The sequence below is a fragment of the Phaseolus vulgaris genome, chromosome 8, assembly GCF_051622355.1.
Source record: "Phaseolus vulgaris cultivar YP4 chromosome 8, ASM5162235v1, whole genome shotgun sequence".
NCBI lineage: Eukaryota > Viridiplantae > Streptophyta > Magnoliopsida > Fabales > Fabaceae > Phaseolus > Phaseolus vulgaris.
Window position 1 is genome coordinate 51,943,339 of NC_143505.1, and position 18,140 is coordinate 51,961,478.

Consider the following 18,140-nt stretch of genomic DNA (forward strand, 5'->3'; position numbering starts at 1 on the left):
ACCATGAGTACCCTGGGGTCGTCCAGTGCCGACCGGTACAAATAATAATGAATTTAGAGATTAAATTGTGAAGTAAAATAACATGGAAGTTGATTTGCATACGCCACGAAATACAAAGAATTGCTTACAAGTACATCCACTCTGTAATGTATTACGTTGCTTTACTTCAGGTTCATTTAATCGAATCCCAAACCCAAAGCCATAGAAATTCCAATTTTAATTCCTTTTTCAAATTTTTATATAATTTTAGCATAAAAGTTGCAATAATAATATAACTAACATCTTTTGTGGAAATAATTCAAATTATCTTATCTGAATTTGGCAAGTGTATATTTAAAAAAAAATATGTTATAAAACATCATTTCAATCTTTTTTAAAAAAGTAAATCTTATTTTAAACGTGTGTTTTTTTTTAAATCCATGTTGTCCTCTTCAGAGTCAACTCGTGTTTTTCTGTCGAAGCCGCGAAAAAGAATAACCGCCTCCAAAACTAATTTAACATTTTACAAAGAAAAAAATTATGAACAGAAAAAAAAAACCTTTATAGTTTCGTTTGTTAACAGCCCTTCCCTGCATTCTCTTCAATGTGAGTTAACTTTCAAACTCTCTGTCCAGAAATTGTTCTATGTTAGTCTTTGGGTTGTTTTTACTCTGTTTTGTTTCTGTGAAAAAACAAATCTTTCATATATCTTGTGTTTTATATACGATGATTTGAAATTACCCTTTTCAATTTCTTCATTTGGAAGTTGATTACTAACGAAATAATAGTGTATTTTGGAGTTTATGTTATCTTTAGACTTTTTTGAATTGTGGTTTTCTAATTTGAAACTGCCAAGAGACGATATTCATTGGGTTCCTCCTCCTCCCACTCGCCCTACTGCAATTTCAAATCTTTCTCTTGTTTTTATGAGTTTAAATGTTTGTTTCAATCTTCATGCTGTTGTATATTTGTATGTTATTCCCTCCGTTCTACACTTTAATGCAGAAAACTTGAATTAACTGTTTTATTGTGCTGAATTACAGAATTGACTACCCGATCTTCATGAATTTGACAAGTGTCGCTAGATCCAACGTTTCCTGTAGAGCGGGAAGCAAAAGCAATTTCCTTTTCTGGATTTTGGTTTGCTTCTTGCTACCAAGTTTTCTGGGAGCTCCTGAAGTAGTATACGTTCATTCTCAATTGATAGAGCTAATTGTTGGGTTTCCATCTTCCTCCATTTGGGGAGTAATCTTTTGGCAAGGCACACCAATAGTTCTGAAGTTTCTTAGTCTCATTTTCTGCACTCTCCTTGTTTTATCAAAGAGTCATGGTTTCCTCTCAGTTCTCTGTCTTGAATGGAAATAGTTCACCAAAGTCTTTCCTGAACCAGTTGGTTCTATCAAATGGACCACCCGATCTTTTGCCTTCTTCGAATTGTGAGGATTTTGAATTTTCTGATGTGTTTGGTTCATCTCCTGTTGAAGCCTCAATAACAGTAAGCTCCGAGAAATATGGAGATCACGTAGCTACACGAGGTTCAGGTGGAAAGATTTACAATGATTTTGACTGCAATAACATCCGCTCTCAATCTTTATTGGCTCCCACAACTTGTATTGATCGGTCCTTGCAGCTTAGCAAGCTCACCTTACATGAGACAGAAGATGCATTGGATCTTGTGGAGGTCTTAATAGACACACAGAAAGGACTTAAGAAACATTCTATTAACAATACAGCAGTAGAGAAAAATGATTTACATTTCGATGATTACTGTCTGAATAATCAGACTATTGGAGTTGAGGATTTTGAACTTTTGAAGGTTGTTGGGCAAGGTGCTTTTGGCAAGGTGTACCAGGTGAGGAGGGCAGGTACTTCTGAAATATATGCTATGAAGGTCATGCGTAAGGATAAGATCATGGAGAGAAACCATGCTGAATATGTAAAATCTGAAAGGGATATACTAACAAAGGTGGACAACCCATTTGTTGTGCGGCTCAGATACGCTTTCCAAGTAATACTTTTGATCATATCATATGTTTCAGTGTCAGGCTAAGAAAATGAACAGTACTATCATATTTGCATAACGACAACCTTTATTTGTTGAACTTACAGACCAAATATAGGTTGTACCTTGTGCTTGATTTTGTCAATGGTGGCCATCTTTTCTTTCAGCTCTATCACCAAGGCCTATTCAGGTATTGTAAGCCGCATGCTATGACTATATATGAAACGCTTATACATATCTGTCTCACACAAATTTTGTCAGGGAAGATTTGGCACGCTTTTATGCCGCAGAGATTATCTGTGCTGTTTCTTATCTTCACGCAAATGATATAATGCACAGGGATCTTAAGCCTGAAAATATTCTTCTCGATGTAGATGGTCATGTAAGATAACATAAACTTACGTCTGTGATTCTGTCTCTCTGCATTAGGCATGCCACATGCCTGCGTATTTATTCTAAAGTGATTTGTGATTTGTTTCTAACTTCTATCATATTGTATTACGGCAATTTATGTGCTTGATATCAGGCTGTGTTAACAGATTTTGGCCTGGCTAAGCAATTCAATGAGACTGGAAGATCTAATTCTATGTGTGGAACTGTAGAATACATGGCCCCTGAAATTGTAATGGGAAAAGGTCATGATAAGGCTGCTGATTGGTGGAGTTTGGGAATTTTACTATATGAAATGCTTACAGGAAAGGTTAGAATCTTAGTATTTTTTTTGTCTTGTAGTATAATAAAGTAGTGGTCGCACTTATTTTTCCGACTTGACATATCTCTCAAGCATTTACTACTGAAGATGGAGCTCGAATTGCATTGAACTTGATAGATCAACTTGATTATCTGAAAGGCAATAGACTGTTTTCTACTTTCTTGAAAATAATTGAAAGCTATTCGTTATTCATTATGCTTGGGTTATAGCATTTTACTCAAGTTTTTACTGAAACTGCTTTGTTTCTAATGAATTGGCAGAATAAGTTTGTATGTCTGATCTGCACGAAATTTATTTTGTTTCAGAAGCAAGAAATATAAGTTAACACTACTATGTTAATCCAAGAATGATGGTTAATGATATCAATCTCCAACTGAATTCTCCTAAGATTATGGTGAATGATTTCTATTAGCCAGTTAATGGCCTGTAGCTCTCCAAAAATCACATCTTACATTTCCTTAAATTGTGGTGCTGTGTTTTACAACTTTGATCGTTTAACCACCAGTCTTTTACAAAGTCCAGCCTGAATAGTATTATATTTAAACATGGTTGTATTTTGAAAAGCCTGAATAGTATTATATTTAAACATGATTGTATTTTGAAAATCCTGTTTCTAAGCAATTGCCAATAATTATCATATTGATTGAGAAAGTTATGTAGATCATGTGATTAGGTGTTTGTTTGTGACATATTTTTGTAGACTTGGATGTATTTATGTAAGGCTGATACTTTAGTTTGCTGATTTTTTAGTGGTTACTGTAACTTTTACAATTTTCCTAGACTTTATTTTCCTGTTTACTCCCATTGCAGCCTCCTTTCTCCGGCGGAAATAGACATAAGATGCAGCAGAAGATAATTAAAGACAAAATCAAGCTCCCAGCATTTTTGTCAAATGAGGCACATTCACTGTTAAAAGGGGTACATATTTTCTCCTACATCTAATCATTAGTTTTTTCCCCCTTATAATAATATATTTTTGACAAACACTCACTCTTAAGGGAAAAGGCTTTTATTGTTGCTGTATGGTTCCGAAAAATCCATATGATAGTGAAATATTCTTATATAGAACCAATCTTTTTATACATTGGCTTCACAATTGCCATGTATTGGATTGCGGAAGCATAATGGAAGTTTTCTTCTTCAGCTGTTGCAGAAAGATGTCAGCAAACGCCTTGGCAGTGGATCAAGAAGCAGTGAGGAGATTAAAAGCCACAAGTGGTTTAAGTCTGTCAACTGGAAGAAACTGGAAGCCCGTGAAGTTAGGCCATGCTTTGTTCCAAATGTTTCTGGGAAGCACTGTGTTGCTAACTTCGAGGAGCGGTGGACTAATATGCCTTTGCTGGATTCTCCAGCTTCTAGTCCAAAAAAGGATGACAGTACCTTCAAGAACTTCTCATATACTGGTACTCCACTTGAGTAACGATAGAAAAGCCTGATTTCTACAATAAAAGTCCAATTAGAGCAGCCAATTCATGTAATTTGTGATGGATTAGAAAATTTTATACCTGTGATATCACTCCTTGTATAAACCTATATACTCTCATTAACTACACATGCGAGTAATACTAATATTGTGTCATGTATATCTGTGTGAAGCAATACCAGTGACATACTAATATTACAATATGACCATGATATCAGCAACATGCTTTTGTATCAAATTCAATGTTTGTGAACCTTCTAAGTGCCGCCTTTCACTCTTTTATGAATCTGTTACAAGTAGTTGGACCTTGATAGATGTTTCTTGAGTTGGGAATATAGGTTAAGAGTGAAGACACTTCGATACTTCATCTAAAAAATTTCCTGCGTTTGAAAACTAAACTATGAGGTTCATAAGTTATCATCACCAAATAGTTACTTGGTGTCAAAGCTTTTCCTTTTTTCGCATTGTCTTCACCGTGGATAATAAGATTTGGATCTAGAGTAAGAGAAAGTAACTATGAAGCAAGACACTGCCACACACCTATAATTTTTAAAATAACGAATATATATATGTACACTGAACTTTATTATGAATCATTTACTCTCTTTTTTTCCTAACAAAAGGGAATCTAATCCATTCATCTAAAATTGAAAAGTGAAAAGTGAATCTAATTCATTTAAAATATTTCACCCCCTTATTGATTACCATCGTTGAAAAAGATACCATGTAAGTTAAATTCATCCAAACACAAATTTAAATAGAAAAAGAGAAATACAAAATGTAAGTATGAAATGGGTGTGTCTTGTCCCTTGTTATATATCCCATGAATGTTGGAGACGTAAAAATACTGTTTTTTAAATATGACACCTTAACTGAGTGTCTAACACGTATCCGAGCTCATTAGGAAGTAAGGATATGAGACAAGCATAAATTCTTTGTTCTTCTGTGGAGATACATTAAAAGGCAAAGGATTTAATAGGCTAAAAACAGAAGCACTAGGATTAGAGATTACAGTATAAGTATTCATTTTGGTTCTTCTACTGGTGCTAACACACTCGCACACTTAACGAAGAAGCTCTTATTCTAGCAACCACACCACACAAACTACTATTCTTTAATCTCTTAGACAAGAATATAAAGGGGAAACTGAAAGAAAAGAAGAACACAAACGTGCAAGTATAACTTACTGAAACAAACATTATTGTTTTTGCACCTTCCTCTTATTATTGATTATTCTAGTTGGGGTATTAAGATTAACTAAACCATCATGTTTTCTGGACTTTTATCAACGTTAGAGTCTTTTGTTTCCTCTTCTGTATCAGTTGTTGTCTCGTTTGCATTGTCTTGAGCAATATTGCCTGGGAGCTCTTTATCTTCTCCAGAGATTTCTTCAAGTGACCGGCCTCGTGTTTCTGGCACTAAGAAAGTGCAGAAAAATCCTAGCAAATTGACAACTGAAAGTGGCATAAGTGCGATCTTGATTCCTTTTATTTTGTCTTCTGCATTATCGGTATAGCTTTGCACAACAAAAGCACCAATGATAGCTCCTGCTTTACCAGCTGCTGCTGAAATCCCATGGCATGTTGAACGGAACCTGGCAGGGAACAGCTCTGCTGGCACTATAAATGTTGTGCTATTAGGTCCAAAGTTTGCAAAGAAAAGGGTGAATTCAAAAAGAATGACAAACAGGGTGTGTTTTCCGCCACAATAATCATATTTGTCATCTGATTTGCATTCATCTCCCCTATATTCTCTATAATTGAGTCCTAAAAACAGCATGCAAACAGACATTACAAAAAATCCGCCAAGTTGGATTTTGTACCTTCCAATCTTGTCAATGAAGTACACTGTGCACCAGTATCCAGGGACAGAGGCAAACAGCGCCACTGCAAACATTGCTTTAGAGAGTAGAAACACCTCCTCTATGGCATTCATTTGGGAAGTCTTGGGTACAAATCCACTCGCAGGGTAAATATCTTTTTGTGTTAGCTGAAGACTGTAGAAGGTAATATCCAAGAAGAACCAGGTGGTGGTTGTTCCTAGAAGGTGAAGGCCATGCTTCTCAAGAAACTTTGAAGAGAAGAATCCATAAGAGAGGCTAGGTGTGGCAGCAACCCTGGTATATGATTCTTCTAAAGGTATATCATTTTCAAGAAATTTGGCCATATCTTCAACAGCCTTCCTGTGATCTCCTTCCACTAAGGCAGTGTACCTTGCAGTTTCTGGCATTTTCATTCTCCAGTAATAAGTGAAGGCAGCAGGAAATGCACCAAACATGAGCACTATTCTCCAAACGAAGTCTCCTTGTGGTTGAGTAGATTGCACTGGATCAACTGCAAAAACTTTGGCTGGATATGCTAATAGGAACAGTTTGGAGACCAACATGGCTACACCTCCAGCAAACAACATTCCCACCCCTTGCATAGCAAAAACAGCAGCAACAAAAGCTCCCCTAGTCTTTTGATTGGCATATTCAGACATTATAACAACCGAGAGGGGATAACCTCCTCCTATGCCAAATCCTAGCCAGAACCTGAAGAAGCAAAGACTAGCAACCACACTTTTGGCTGTGGAGCCAAAAGAAAGCCCTGATGCCAAGGAACACCACCCCGTGGTGGCAAGGGTTATGCCATAAACCCTTTTTCGGCCGAGTTTGTCACCCAGCCAGCCAAAGAAGAGCTGCCCTGAAAGGGTGCCACACAATGCAACTCCTGTTATTGCATTGCTTACATTCCTTGGAAGCTTCCCTGGACTGTGACTAATGGGGTCATAGTAGTACAAGCGACCTATGAGCTTGATAACTGCAATGATGCAAAAGAGACCATATGCATCAGTGAAGAACCCCATCCCGGCTATCACAATTGCCTTGTAGTGGTAGCTTTGTGTCTTGGCTTTGTCAAGTGCTGAGAGGACACCGTGGCTTGTGGCCATGGCTCTCTCGATAAAGGTTGGTATCTGATGGTAAAACGTGAGCAGAAGAAAAGAGTAGAAAAACATGACAGTTTTATAGCCATATTTTTGAAACAAATGCACTTGTCTTCTTGGATTTAGACAATTCAGACATTGCTTTCTTAAAGCTGTAAAAACATCATAGGTGTCATCGAGTCTCAAATACCGTCTGGTTCTAGGAACATGCATTGATATTTGAGAACGCACAATGTTTAGTGTTGAGGCTTGAGAAACTCTCCTAAGTGGTTTCCATCATAAGTTGGTTTCCAACATAATATAAAAAAGTATAACTTTGTTAGTATCTTGTGTCTTTCATCTTAGTGCCTTCTTTCACCGTTCTTTGTTTCTTGACAAGGGAATATTCTAATTCCTTTGATCCCTTTGGATATTCTATGATATGCATGGAGATTAGTTGATGAAATCCATGCACGTAATCTCCAAATATGTTTTTCTTTGTTGAGTTCACACATGATTGTTTACAGGGCCAAATCCGCGTATCCTTCAAGGCAAAACCTCTCTATTTTCTAATGGTTACAAATGTTGACACAAAAATGTAAAGCTTTGAACCATGCCTTGGAGATCTAAGGAGATTGATGTAACTTGAATTAAGAAGCATGAGAGAATAACAATACACTCTTCTAATCCATTTAGTAAAAAAATTTAGCATGGTGTCGGTTTTTATGTTTAGAAAATATTTTAGAAAGATAAGAAATGTGCTATGTGGAAGAGCTTCAATAGGATTTTATTCATAGACTCTACATAGAAACAACAAAAATGTAAAAAAAAAATATTAATAATATTTCAATATTAACTTCTTAAATTTAAACAAAGACCAATATTTCTATTCTTTATCTAAACAATATTTTAAAAACTAAAACATTACAAAAGAAACTCCTAAAAACTAATTTAAATTACAAGTATTTAAACATATTGTACTACCGGATGGCCGAAAGGCCGACTAGACGATAAAACCGACTAGACGACAAGATGCAAAGCTAAACACGTAATTAGCTATAAACAAGTCAACTTAGGTGATAAGCACGGTTAAGACACAATTGGGCCTTCGTTTGGATCCTAAAGCAGGCCCACAACAGCTATAGCCCATGTAGAGCAGTATAAATAGCAGAAGAGGCACGACACCCAAGGTAACTATTCACTCCCTACTCTTCTGGTACCTAGCTCTCAGACTGACTTGATCGTCGGAGTTTATTCGCAGGTACTCCCCCATCGTGTCCAGATCAAAGGAGATCCAGCCGAAAGAGGCCTAACCGAAAGACCGGAAAGACGAGAAGATTGCTACAAGAGAAAGTGTTCTGCAGGGTTTAGGTATTGTAGGAACATATATATTCTCAAATACATTTAAGGTGAAGATGTGTTAGGAAAATCACAATGTTGGACAGGTTTAGTCGTCTAGTTATCTTTTCTCCTTTTAAAACATTTGAGTGGACAAACAACAGGTTAAAATACACTTCAAGAAGCTTGGAATCTTCTTAGTTTTTTATTTCTATTTATTAAAGTAAGAAACACAAATTGTTTGTATTCATAAATTTTCTTTTATTTAATTACTTTTTGGAGTTCCGAGCACATTGGTCTTGAGGATATCATACTCCAAGTTTTGATGATTTCTTACCCATGTCTTGATGTGAGAGGAAAAAACAAATTGATTTCTTTAATGAGACATTATAGGCCTGTAACTTTCATCAATCTCTAAATAATACAAAACTAAATTTTTATTTCTGAGAAGGAATAATAAAATTTGAGTAAATCATCAAATTTTGGTATCAAAATCTAATGAAAAGTCTTTAATATTTCGAGGCATTTTTTCCGTTGGTAGATCAATGAATGAAACCATATATTGCAAAGTGTTACAACTAAATAATCAAAGTAAATTTGATTTTGTTAATATTTCAAGCTACTTGAATTTTATAATGGATATAAGTTGAAGATTTTGTAGTTAATCTTAGTTTTGGGTTGTAGTATAATGTTTTAAGGATTATAAGTAAGTTTTCATTGATCTTATTAAATCTTATAAATGACTTCTAAGAATGATATAACCTTCATTAAAATGTTTAGACATGTTTTAATAGGTTAAAAAGTATTTTAATCCATGAAATATTGCTGAACTTGTTTGTAAGATAGAATTTTAATTCATTAAAATTTTATTTTAGTAAACTAAAATTACTTCAATATGTCAGGAGTGAAACTCTCCTTGATAGGCTATTAAAACGCAATTTTGATTACTAAAATAAAAGAACAATTTTAAGCTATTTGAGATCACTAAAATATTGTTTTAATTGACTAAAAAATCGCACAAATTCACAAAAGTTTGTTTTAAAAATTAAAAGTAAGATGATTCCAAATCTTCATTTGTCTGTTATAATGTTTTACAAGTAATGATGGGAGATTTTGTAGAATTCAAAATTTTATAGTCTTATATAGTTTCTTTGTGTTGTACATAATTTTTCTTTTATGTTATTAATTTAAATTTTAACCCCTTCTTTTATATATTTATATAATTTATATTATTATAAGAAAATCACTAAATAAAAAATAATTTTAGAGAAAAAAGTAATAATTAGTCTTTGACTAAATTTAATATTATTTTAAAAATTAAAAATTATTAATATCTAAAATAGTTTTTATTATTAATAAATAGATCTTAAAATGAGTAGTTTAAACCTTAGTATAACTAATTAAATAAAATTATTTATTAATAATAAAAACTATTTTATATATCAATAATTTTTTTAGTTTTTAAAATTTATCTAATTTAATTAATTTAGTGATTAATTATATATTATTATTATTTTTTGAAATTTACACTTTAGTGATTAATTATATATATTATTATTATTTTTTGAAATTTACACTTCAATCAATATTATTGTAGGTGAGTCTTAACTTTGGTAAGACTGCAACACAAATAATAGAGCATACTGACACCAACAGTGTGAAAGAATTGTTTCCTTTAACATTTTATTTGTTATTAAAATTTTATCTAAGTGTGGTCCATTTCTTACCTTCCATGTTCTCACCACAACCACCTTTGCAGGTTACAATGACCATCATCCATTATTGTCAGCCAGAACTTTCTTCATCAGTAAATAAATTCAAGTTACACCTTATAAGCCTTGTACACTTTTGGTTTCTTAGGGTGATACACATATAAGAGATTTCATTTCCAATATACTGTGCCACAGTCATAAGCCATGAACATGGAATTTCTACAAGTTTCTAGTAACACACTTTCTATAAAAAGAATGTAAAATACTTTCTAAAACATTTTTTATTGATTAAAATTTATTACAAACTACAAAACCAGGAGAAAAAAATGTTTAATAAGTGAAACTTAAAAAAAATTGTGAACTTCAGTTAATAGTAAAAGTTCTGTTAAAGAGTGTGCTGCTTGATCAATTGAGTACCCATTCTATAAGCCTACCCTAGATCAATTTTACAAGAAATCTTATGAGCAAACATTCTGTCCTAATTCAACCGTAGGTGTAAACTGTGTGCATTTGACACATACCCTGATATGGGAATTCTTAGATTTTCAATCTTTCTTACTTGGAACAATGTGAGAATAAAAGATCATGCAAGATATACAAATGAGTGATACTGAACTGCAAGATTTGGAAATTTTTACTTCTTCAATGTCACTCACTCACTTGACACTACGTTTCTTAGTACATTTGTGGAATAAGAAACTACTTCGTCATCTGAACATACCACATGATACAATACAGTTATCTTAACTTGAATACTCTAGAGACACAACAAGGTTATTCCTTGTGTGATACAGAAAATAAGAAGTCCATGGCACAAAATAATCATGGAGTTTGTACATTAGATTCAGACTCAGATGATGTGTTACGGTTATTCAAATCAGGAAGCCTAATTTCCTCTATGTTCCTAACAGTTTCATCCATTGTTGGCCTATTATCTGCCACTTTTGCCACACATGCCAGTGCAATCTGAAGCATCTGCACCATTTCCTCTTCAAAATACTGCCCTCTAAGCAGTTCCTCATCAAAAACTTCAGCAGTCCATTCCTCTCGAACCACGGACCTCACCCATCTTGGTAGATCAACCATGTCCTCATAGCCAGAATATCCCATTGGAGCCTTGCCAGTGAGCATTTCAAGAAGGAGCACTCCAAAGCTGTAAACATCAGACTTCTGAGTGATCCTCCGGTACTCGGTTACTTCGGGAGCACGGTAGCCGTTGGTTTTTGACATGGTTGATTGGGTGGTCATCACAGGAGTGAGTCCTACATCAGTGATGCAGCCATCGTGTTCTTGGGTTATGAGCACATTCGAGGACTTGATGTTGCCATGAGTAAGTTTTGAATCCATGTGGTCGGTGTGAATGGAAGCAATTCCCTTTGCAGCTCCAAGTGCTATCTTCATTCTTGAATCCCAGTCTAATGGAGCTCTTCCCATGCCTCTGTTTCCTGTTGTTGTTTAGGAATGATAGGAGAATTAGGCAAATATGTAGCTTTGTCATAGTTCAGCTAGTGGCATGAATTGCTTATTGCTACATAAGTAAGATAATGCAGCTGTTGAATGGTGAACAAAAGGCAGCATATTTTGTCCATTATCTTGCCTAAACGACTGCTAAATAATCTTCAATAGTTGTTGATTAGTATGCTAATTTACCTTAGTTTAATTATTACTCGGACTCTCCCGTAGAAATAAAAAAACAGGTTACCTTTTCCATGACATCAATCGATCCAATTAAGTTCTCCTTTAATGACTAGCATAAATATTAACTTCAGCTTTTGCATTTTTACTCACACCTAGCAGCTAGATAAATATAATGATGCAGTTGAAGAATGGTGAATAAAGAAAAACTTATTTTGTCCATTATCATTAAAAGAGAGTGCATGGATTTGGGTCACAGAAAGAGACAATGTATTGATTATCAAGGTAAATAAAACGTACCATGCAACAAGGAAAACAAGCTGCCTCCAGGCATGTAGTCATATACTAGAAGTTTCTCATCTTTGGAAAAGTAAAAAGCTCTTAGGGGCATAACATTGGGATGCCGACCAATTCTTCCTACAACCTCCATCTGCTGCTCAAACTCCTTCTTTCCAACTAGAACTTCCCTCAACCTTTTAACTACCACTGCTGTTCCATCCTCCAAAGCAGCCCTATATGTTGTTCCATAGCTCCCCTTTCCAAGAACTTCAGCTGAAGCCTTTAACAAATCTTCAAGGTCAAAGCTGTAAGAGCAACCTTCAAAGAAAAACAACCTGTTTTTTTCAATGTCTTGCACCCCACTCCCAAAACTCTTTGAAACCTCACTCTTTCCAGAACACGGTGCCTTTCCTGTAAGTATGCCACTACTTTGACTCTTGTTCTTCTTTAAACAGCATACAAACATCACCAAAACCAGGAGAGACAAGAAGGCGCAGCCCCCAATTGCCAGAGCAAGTATAGAAGCTAGGCTAAAGTAACTCTTTGAAGTGGTAGCATTTCTATTTTGGGGAGCTGCTGCTGGAGAGAGTGGTTGATAAACAGGAGAAGGAGAAAGGGAGGAAGAAGAAGATGGAGTTGAGGCTGCAGAACACTTATTGAGAGGTGGTCCACACAAATGAGAGTTCCCAGCAAAAGAAGTGTACGGATAATTGTTGATGGAATTTGGAATTGAGCCATTCAAGTTGTTATAGCTCAAATTCAAATACTTGAGACTTGGAAAGTTGAAGTCAGGAATAGCCCCAGAGAGGGAGTTGTTTTGGAGATACAACCAGGTGAGTCTACTGAGATTCTGAAGGGTAGGTGGGATACTTCCCGAGAAATTGTTAGAGGAAATATCTAATGCTACGAGTTTAGGGGAGATAGAAGAAGGGATTAGACCTGAGAAGTAATTTTGCTGCAGGTTTACATATTGGAGTGAAGGAATAGAGAGGATGTCAGAAGGAAGGTTTCCTCTAAGGCCATTGGAGTGAAGGCTCAGAATTTTAAGAGAATTGAGCTTTCCTAGGCTGTTCTCTGGAATGGAACCCTTGAAACCTGCCCCTGGAAGACGGATGCTGATTACACTAGTTTCATTTTTGTTGCAAGTCACACCAGCCCAAGAAGTACAAATTGGAGTGGACTCACTCCAATTTAACCTTGGGGCATGTGGAACATTTGAAAAGAACTCAAGGAGAGCTTGTCTGTCGGAGTTCAAGTCAGCTACAATCAGGCCAAAGAGAGACATTATGAAGCTTAGCAGAACAAATGTAACAGCATGGAGTTGGAACTTCATTGGTTCTTCTTTGGTGTGAAGTGGAGGCAGGTGATGGTTCCAAGTTCTGACCTTAGCTGTTCTTCATCCTTGCTCGGTTCAGCTTTGGAAAATTATGGTAAAGTGTTAGCTGATCATATGGAGAAATATAAAAATGCTGAAAATCATAATGAACTACTTTTTTGTTCAGAGACATTGAGTTATTTCAGTAAGAAAGAGTTTTAGTCTAAAAACAATTATGTGCCACTTGGAAAGTGATGCAGAACTTAGACACGAAATGAAGGTTTACAGTGTGGATTTAGAAATTGATAAGTTTAGCAATTCCGTACTTAGAGAATTGAATTTTAAAGTAAGAATGTTTTCTGTTGGTAAAAACTTTCAAATAAATCGGTTCTTTCAAAACAACTAAGAAGATTCCTTTACCAAAAACAATATTTGCCAAAAAACAAGCAAGAAGGAAGAGGGAAAAAGGAGGATTGTAATTGAGAATCCAAGAAAAAAAAGAACTCAAAAAAGAAAAAGCTAAAGTTTGACTCACTTTTGTACTTCATAAAGAAACGACATTGTCGCTAAAAGTAGGCTGAAATCTCCTAATTTAAAGTGATGTCGTGAATCATGAGTGTTGATTTCTAGTTTTTGCCACCACACCCCTGGTCATTGCATACTCTAAAAGTTCACCTTCAAATACTGAAAACTACTTTTGTCTTTGGAGCTGGATTGAGACATTTACTGGGACGGGACAAAGAACATTCAAAAGGGATGCAGATGGGTAAAAAATTTCACACTCAAAGCAAGCATACATACCACCAATATCCTAACTTGCTGATGCCTCCAGTGAGAATTCATGCAAACATAACATCATTCACCTTAGAAACAATGCCAAAAATATTAAACAGACACAACAGTTAGCAGAAAAGGAATTGGAAGAATCAGCAGATCTTACTAGAATAATTCTAATTGGAAGCATGTATAAGGTTGGCAACATAAATGAATCACATCACTCCATTCAACTTAATTAAAGACCAGATTTTCAGAGACATGATCATTGCAAGCATGTTGCATAAAAAAAATGTCATGCAGATTTGTGAAGAAGATGCTAAAAGCATGGGATCCACAAATGGACCATCTTCATTAGAAATGCCTTATTTTCAATCCTTAATCAAGCAATTGTTCACATTTGGAGTTTAGAGGAACCAAGAGCAAATACCTGTGTATGAAATTCAGTGTGAGGATACCAAGAAATGCAGCATCAATGAGCAGGAGATATTAAATCCAGTTCAACAAAAGAGGAGAATTGCTATGCAATTCAAAACCTGTAGTGAAGATGAAATGAAGTATAGTATATGACATGAAAGCATGAAATAAATAGAGATTGAAAGTAACACAGCAAGATAATTTTCCTACTTAACTACAAATCTACTCTGGCAGCAATAATGAGGGAGCTAACCTACACCAAATTACAAGCTCTTCTCTCTCAACAATCACATTAATGTCCACCTTTTGCTGTTGAAATTAGCTAAACGTAGAAAGGAAAAAGAACATGGCTTGCATGACTCCAACTCTAACGTTTGAAATGAAGCAGCAACTCATAAATTAAGTTAGTTGGCATGTCTCTGGAAATGGACCCTGAAGACACTATTCACTAATTAAACAACTCACACAACTACTTTACGTGTAGTTTTTAGCATGCATATATGACCACTATTTCCAGTATCATGTTTATTTTTCAAAAAAAACTATCTCCATGCATGGCAATAAATTTTATTGAAATATCTCTATATATATAATATTGTTTCATGCTTACAATATTTAAAATAATTTAATACTTATATTATTATTATTATTCTTTAGCCCCATCCCATATGCAATCAATGCATGGTGGTTTATAATTTTAGTTCTTAAAACCAGAGGACCCAGTGAACCCATTCACCAAATTTATTTCTACAGCATTTATACGGTGGTTTAACTTATTTGATTTGAAAACAGAATTCAAATTTTGAAGATATTTATGTATATATATTTATATATAGTTTCTTTGATTTCAGATTTTTTTTCATAAAAACCAATTCTTTTGAAATAAGAAACATGAATTCTTGAATAGAGTTAGGGGGGCAATGCGGGATAGGCCATGCGGTCGACCCGCTACCAAAAAGTGCGGAACAGACTCACTAATATAGCCCGTTGACTTGTTTTGGTTTGTCCCGCATAATCTGCAGCTCGTGTGGGTTAACAGCGGAGCTGGACAGGTTGGCCCGCTGACCGGCATAAATAAAACAATTATTATTTAATTTTTTTATTGTAAAAAAAATCATACCTATTTATCCATTATTACAGGTGACCTTTATTTTATTTTTAAAAAATGAATTTAATGTACTAAAAAAATAAATGTTTTATTTTAATCATGTAAATGAGTTAGTATTAAGAGTGAAAATAGATTTAGTTTGAAGTAAAATCTTATATTTAAAATTTGTTAATAAAAAAATAATTTAAAGAAGATATTTCAATAGGATAGTTAAAAAATTAGTCATTTTCATTAAAATATTTTATAGTAAAACTTTGATAATATACTCTTATACATTTACATACATATATAGAAAAAAATATATGCAAAGCAATATTTTTAATCAAGCCTTCTAACAACCCTCCTACTTGAATTTATATTTTTATCTTAATTAAATGAATTGAAACACGGATAAAATTTTAATTTTTCAGTAGTAGGAATAAGTTTTTTTATAATTAATGAAATTTTAATTTTTGAAAAAAAATAAAAAATTCTTATGCGGGTTGACCTGTAGGCCCGCAGGTTACTTCTTATGCGAGGCAAGCCAGTAAAATGAACCCGCACTCCTAGCGCGGGGCGGGCCAAATGTGGGACAGGCCTATGTGAGGCAAGTCAGCCCGCATTGCCACCCCTAAGTAGAGTTAAACAAATTTTCATGTAAAATTTAGTCAAGATATAATTAAGTAATGATTTTTTTTTAATACAAATAAATATAAAATTCTTTAAAATGATGAGTTATTATAGAATCACAAAATATATTACAGAAATAAATAAAAAATTGTTTAAGAAACTCTCATAAGATTCAACACCAAAATCTCCGAATGAAATATTTAGCTTTTAAAAATATGTGTTACCTTAATTGCATTTCATGCACTTTTTATGTATTTGTGATCCTTCGGGTGTTTGTATGAAAATTACTTGTGTTCATCACTTTTGATTTGTTTCCTATTATAACAAATGGTATAAACCCTCTTAATTAAAAATATTTTTCCATAATTTTTTTCATTCATTTGTTTGGAAATTTGTAATGTTGGAAGCTGGATATCCCTACAACCCATCTTATGATTTTTTTTTAATATTTTACAAAAACATATTAATAATAAACATGTTTAATATATAAAAATATTCAATATTTACTACACAGATAAAATAGAATTTGAATGATTATAGAGTAGTATTCTAAAAAGATTTAGAAATAAATGAGTAGTGATTCAGTAATGTTTGGTAATGGCCATTGATGGGACAATGAATTAAGCATAAAAGCTATAACGTGGTTTGCTAGCTGTTGCAGAGAAGCACTTCCAGAGTTTTCTGTTAAATAATTAACAAAATTTTCTTAATTTTTAAAGGTATGTTGATGGAGATATTAAAACTATATAATTATGATATTCAAAAAATGAAAACTGCATTCAAACCTAAAAGTATCTTTCTAGTATTTTTTTTTTCCACAATAAATTTATAATATCTTTAAACTGGTATGCCAATAGGCCGAATGACTTTTAGGAAAATCTTTAAAACAATAATCAATTTTACGTCTTTTTTAAAATAATGATACATAATATAATAAATAAATATCAATTAGTAATTAAAAAGAAAATCTGAATATAAAAAATTAAAAATTAATCAATAGATCTATTTTTGAAGTAAAGATAAAATAATGGCTCATTATAATGATCAGTATAAATAATAATTCATTTAATTCATCAATTAGATAATTAATGAACATTTAAAAAATCAAAACTAACTTAAGCTTAAAACATTCCTGCAGGTACTTCAATCATATACATATACTAGTGAGAGGAGAACTATTTATTCTCTGTTGCCTAGAAGAGAAATCAGAATTAAAGAAGCAGCTAGAAGTGAAGTGGTGGAAGAATAGAGGAAGTTGAGTCAAAAACATTATCATAAGAACAATCTCATTCATACTTAAAAAAAATAGAAATTATGTTTATAATCTAATACTTCTATAAATATTCATATACTCTTTTTTTTTTTTTTATAACAAGGGATGTTCGTTTGCCAAATAGATCCGTTGCAAATTATTTTAAAAAAAATATTAAAAATCTATCGGAACGCATATTTAAGTTGTTTTCTTCAATCAACCTTTTGACACAAAGAACTTTAACCTAACTAAGAATCTTATAGGATATGCACTCTAACCATGAATTAGTGCAAAAGGTTGTGCTATTTACGGAGATCAACATTGTTAATTGTTAAGAACGTTGCGAAGAAAAAGAAGCGCAAACTAAAGCTGCATTAAATGCAACAATCATGTTAAGATTCGTTAGAAACAAAGTGGACATGCATAGAAGTTGAAGTGGCTCAACAGTTATAAATAATCTCTTAACAACAACCTTATTCCAAATTCTATTTAAAGTTTTCCATTTAGAAGAAGAAGAATAAGAATAAGAATAAGAACAACAACAAGAAGAGAAAAGAGACACCATGTCAAATTGCTACTCAGATATATAAGACTTCTCTAAGTCAAGAGAGGAGAAGTTTCACCATACAAAAATGTTGATCAGATGATAAAGCAAACATTATAGCTTCCTAAAAGGATCCT

At 33.8% G+C, this 18,140-nt stretch overlaps 3 protein-coding genes across 14 annotated transcripts; 1 reads left to right on the forward strand and 2 right to left on the reverse strand.

Annotated features, from left to right (window-relative positions):
• Positions 1-401: 401 nt before the first annotated feature.
• LOC137825666 (serine/threonine-protein kinase AtPK2/AtPK19-like) lies at positions 402-4,354 on the forward strand. Of its 8 annotated transcripts, none has more exons than XR_016514677.1 (7): positions 402-585; positions 1,023-1,987; positions 2,089-2,171; positions 2,243-2,363; positions 2,521-2,681; positions 3,504-3,611; positions 3,838-4,354. XR_016514677.1 is itself a non-coding variant. In XM_090293684.1 (7 exons), exons 2-7 carry the CDS (start codon positions 1,307-1,309, stop codon positions 4,111-4,113), a joined length of 1,443 nt encoding a protein of 480 aa, XP_090149810.1. In that variant the 5' UTR covers positions 402-585; positions 1,023-1,306; the 3' UTR covers positions 4,114-4,354. The 8 variants fall into 8 exon arrangements, 3 of the variants coding, with proteins under 3 accessions (XP_090149810.1, XP_090149812.1, XP_090149811.1); XR_016514680.1 differs by having other exon boundaries at positions 2,248-2,363; XM_090293684.1 differs by having other exon boundaries at positions 2,508-2,681.
• A 638-nt stretch (positions 4,355-4,992) lies between these two features.
• On the reverse strand, positions 4,993-7,078 carry LOC137825667 (low affinity inorganic phosphate transporter 8). The gene has a single exon (XM_068631392.2). The coding sequence runs from the start codon at positions 7,045-7,047 to the stop codon at positions 5,374-5,376; it is 1,674 nt and encodes a 557-aa protein (XP_068487493.2). The 5' UTR covers positions 7,048-7,078; the 3' UTR covers positions 4,993-5,373.
• Positions 7,079-10,681: 3,603 nt separating this feature from the next.
• On the reverse strand, positions 10,682-14,859 carry LOC137826258 (putative inactive receptor kinase At5g58300). Of its 5 annotated transcripts, none has more exons than XM_068632155.1 (5): positions 14,504-14,859; positions 14,101-14,125; positions 13,835-14,025; positions 12,006-13,399; positions 10,682-11,515 (listed from the first exon to the last, which is right to left on the reverse strand). In XM_068632155.1, the coding sequence occupies exons 4-5, from the start codon at positions 13,315-13,317 to the stop codon at positions 10,893-10,895; spliced, it is 1,935 nt and encodes a 644-aa protein (XP_068488256.1). In that variant the 5' UTR covers positions 13,318-13,399; positions 13,835-14,025; positions 14,101-14,125; positions 14,504-14,859; the 3' UTR covers positions 10,682-10,892. The 5 variants fall into 5 exon arrangements, with proteins under 5 accessions (XP_068488256.1, XP_068488254.1, XP_068488258.1 ...); XM_068632153.2 differs by having other exon boundaries at positions 14,101-14,162; positions 14,504-14,635; XM_068632157.1 differs by lacking the exon at positions 13,835-14,025 and having other exon boundaries at positions 14,504-14,634.
• Positions 14,860-18,140: the final 3,281 nt, after the last annotated feature.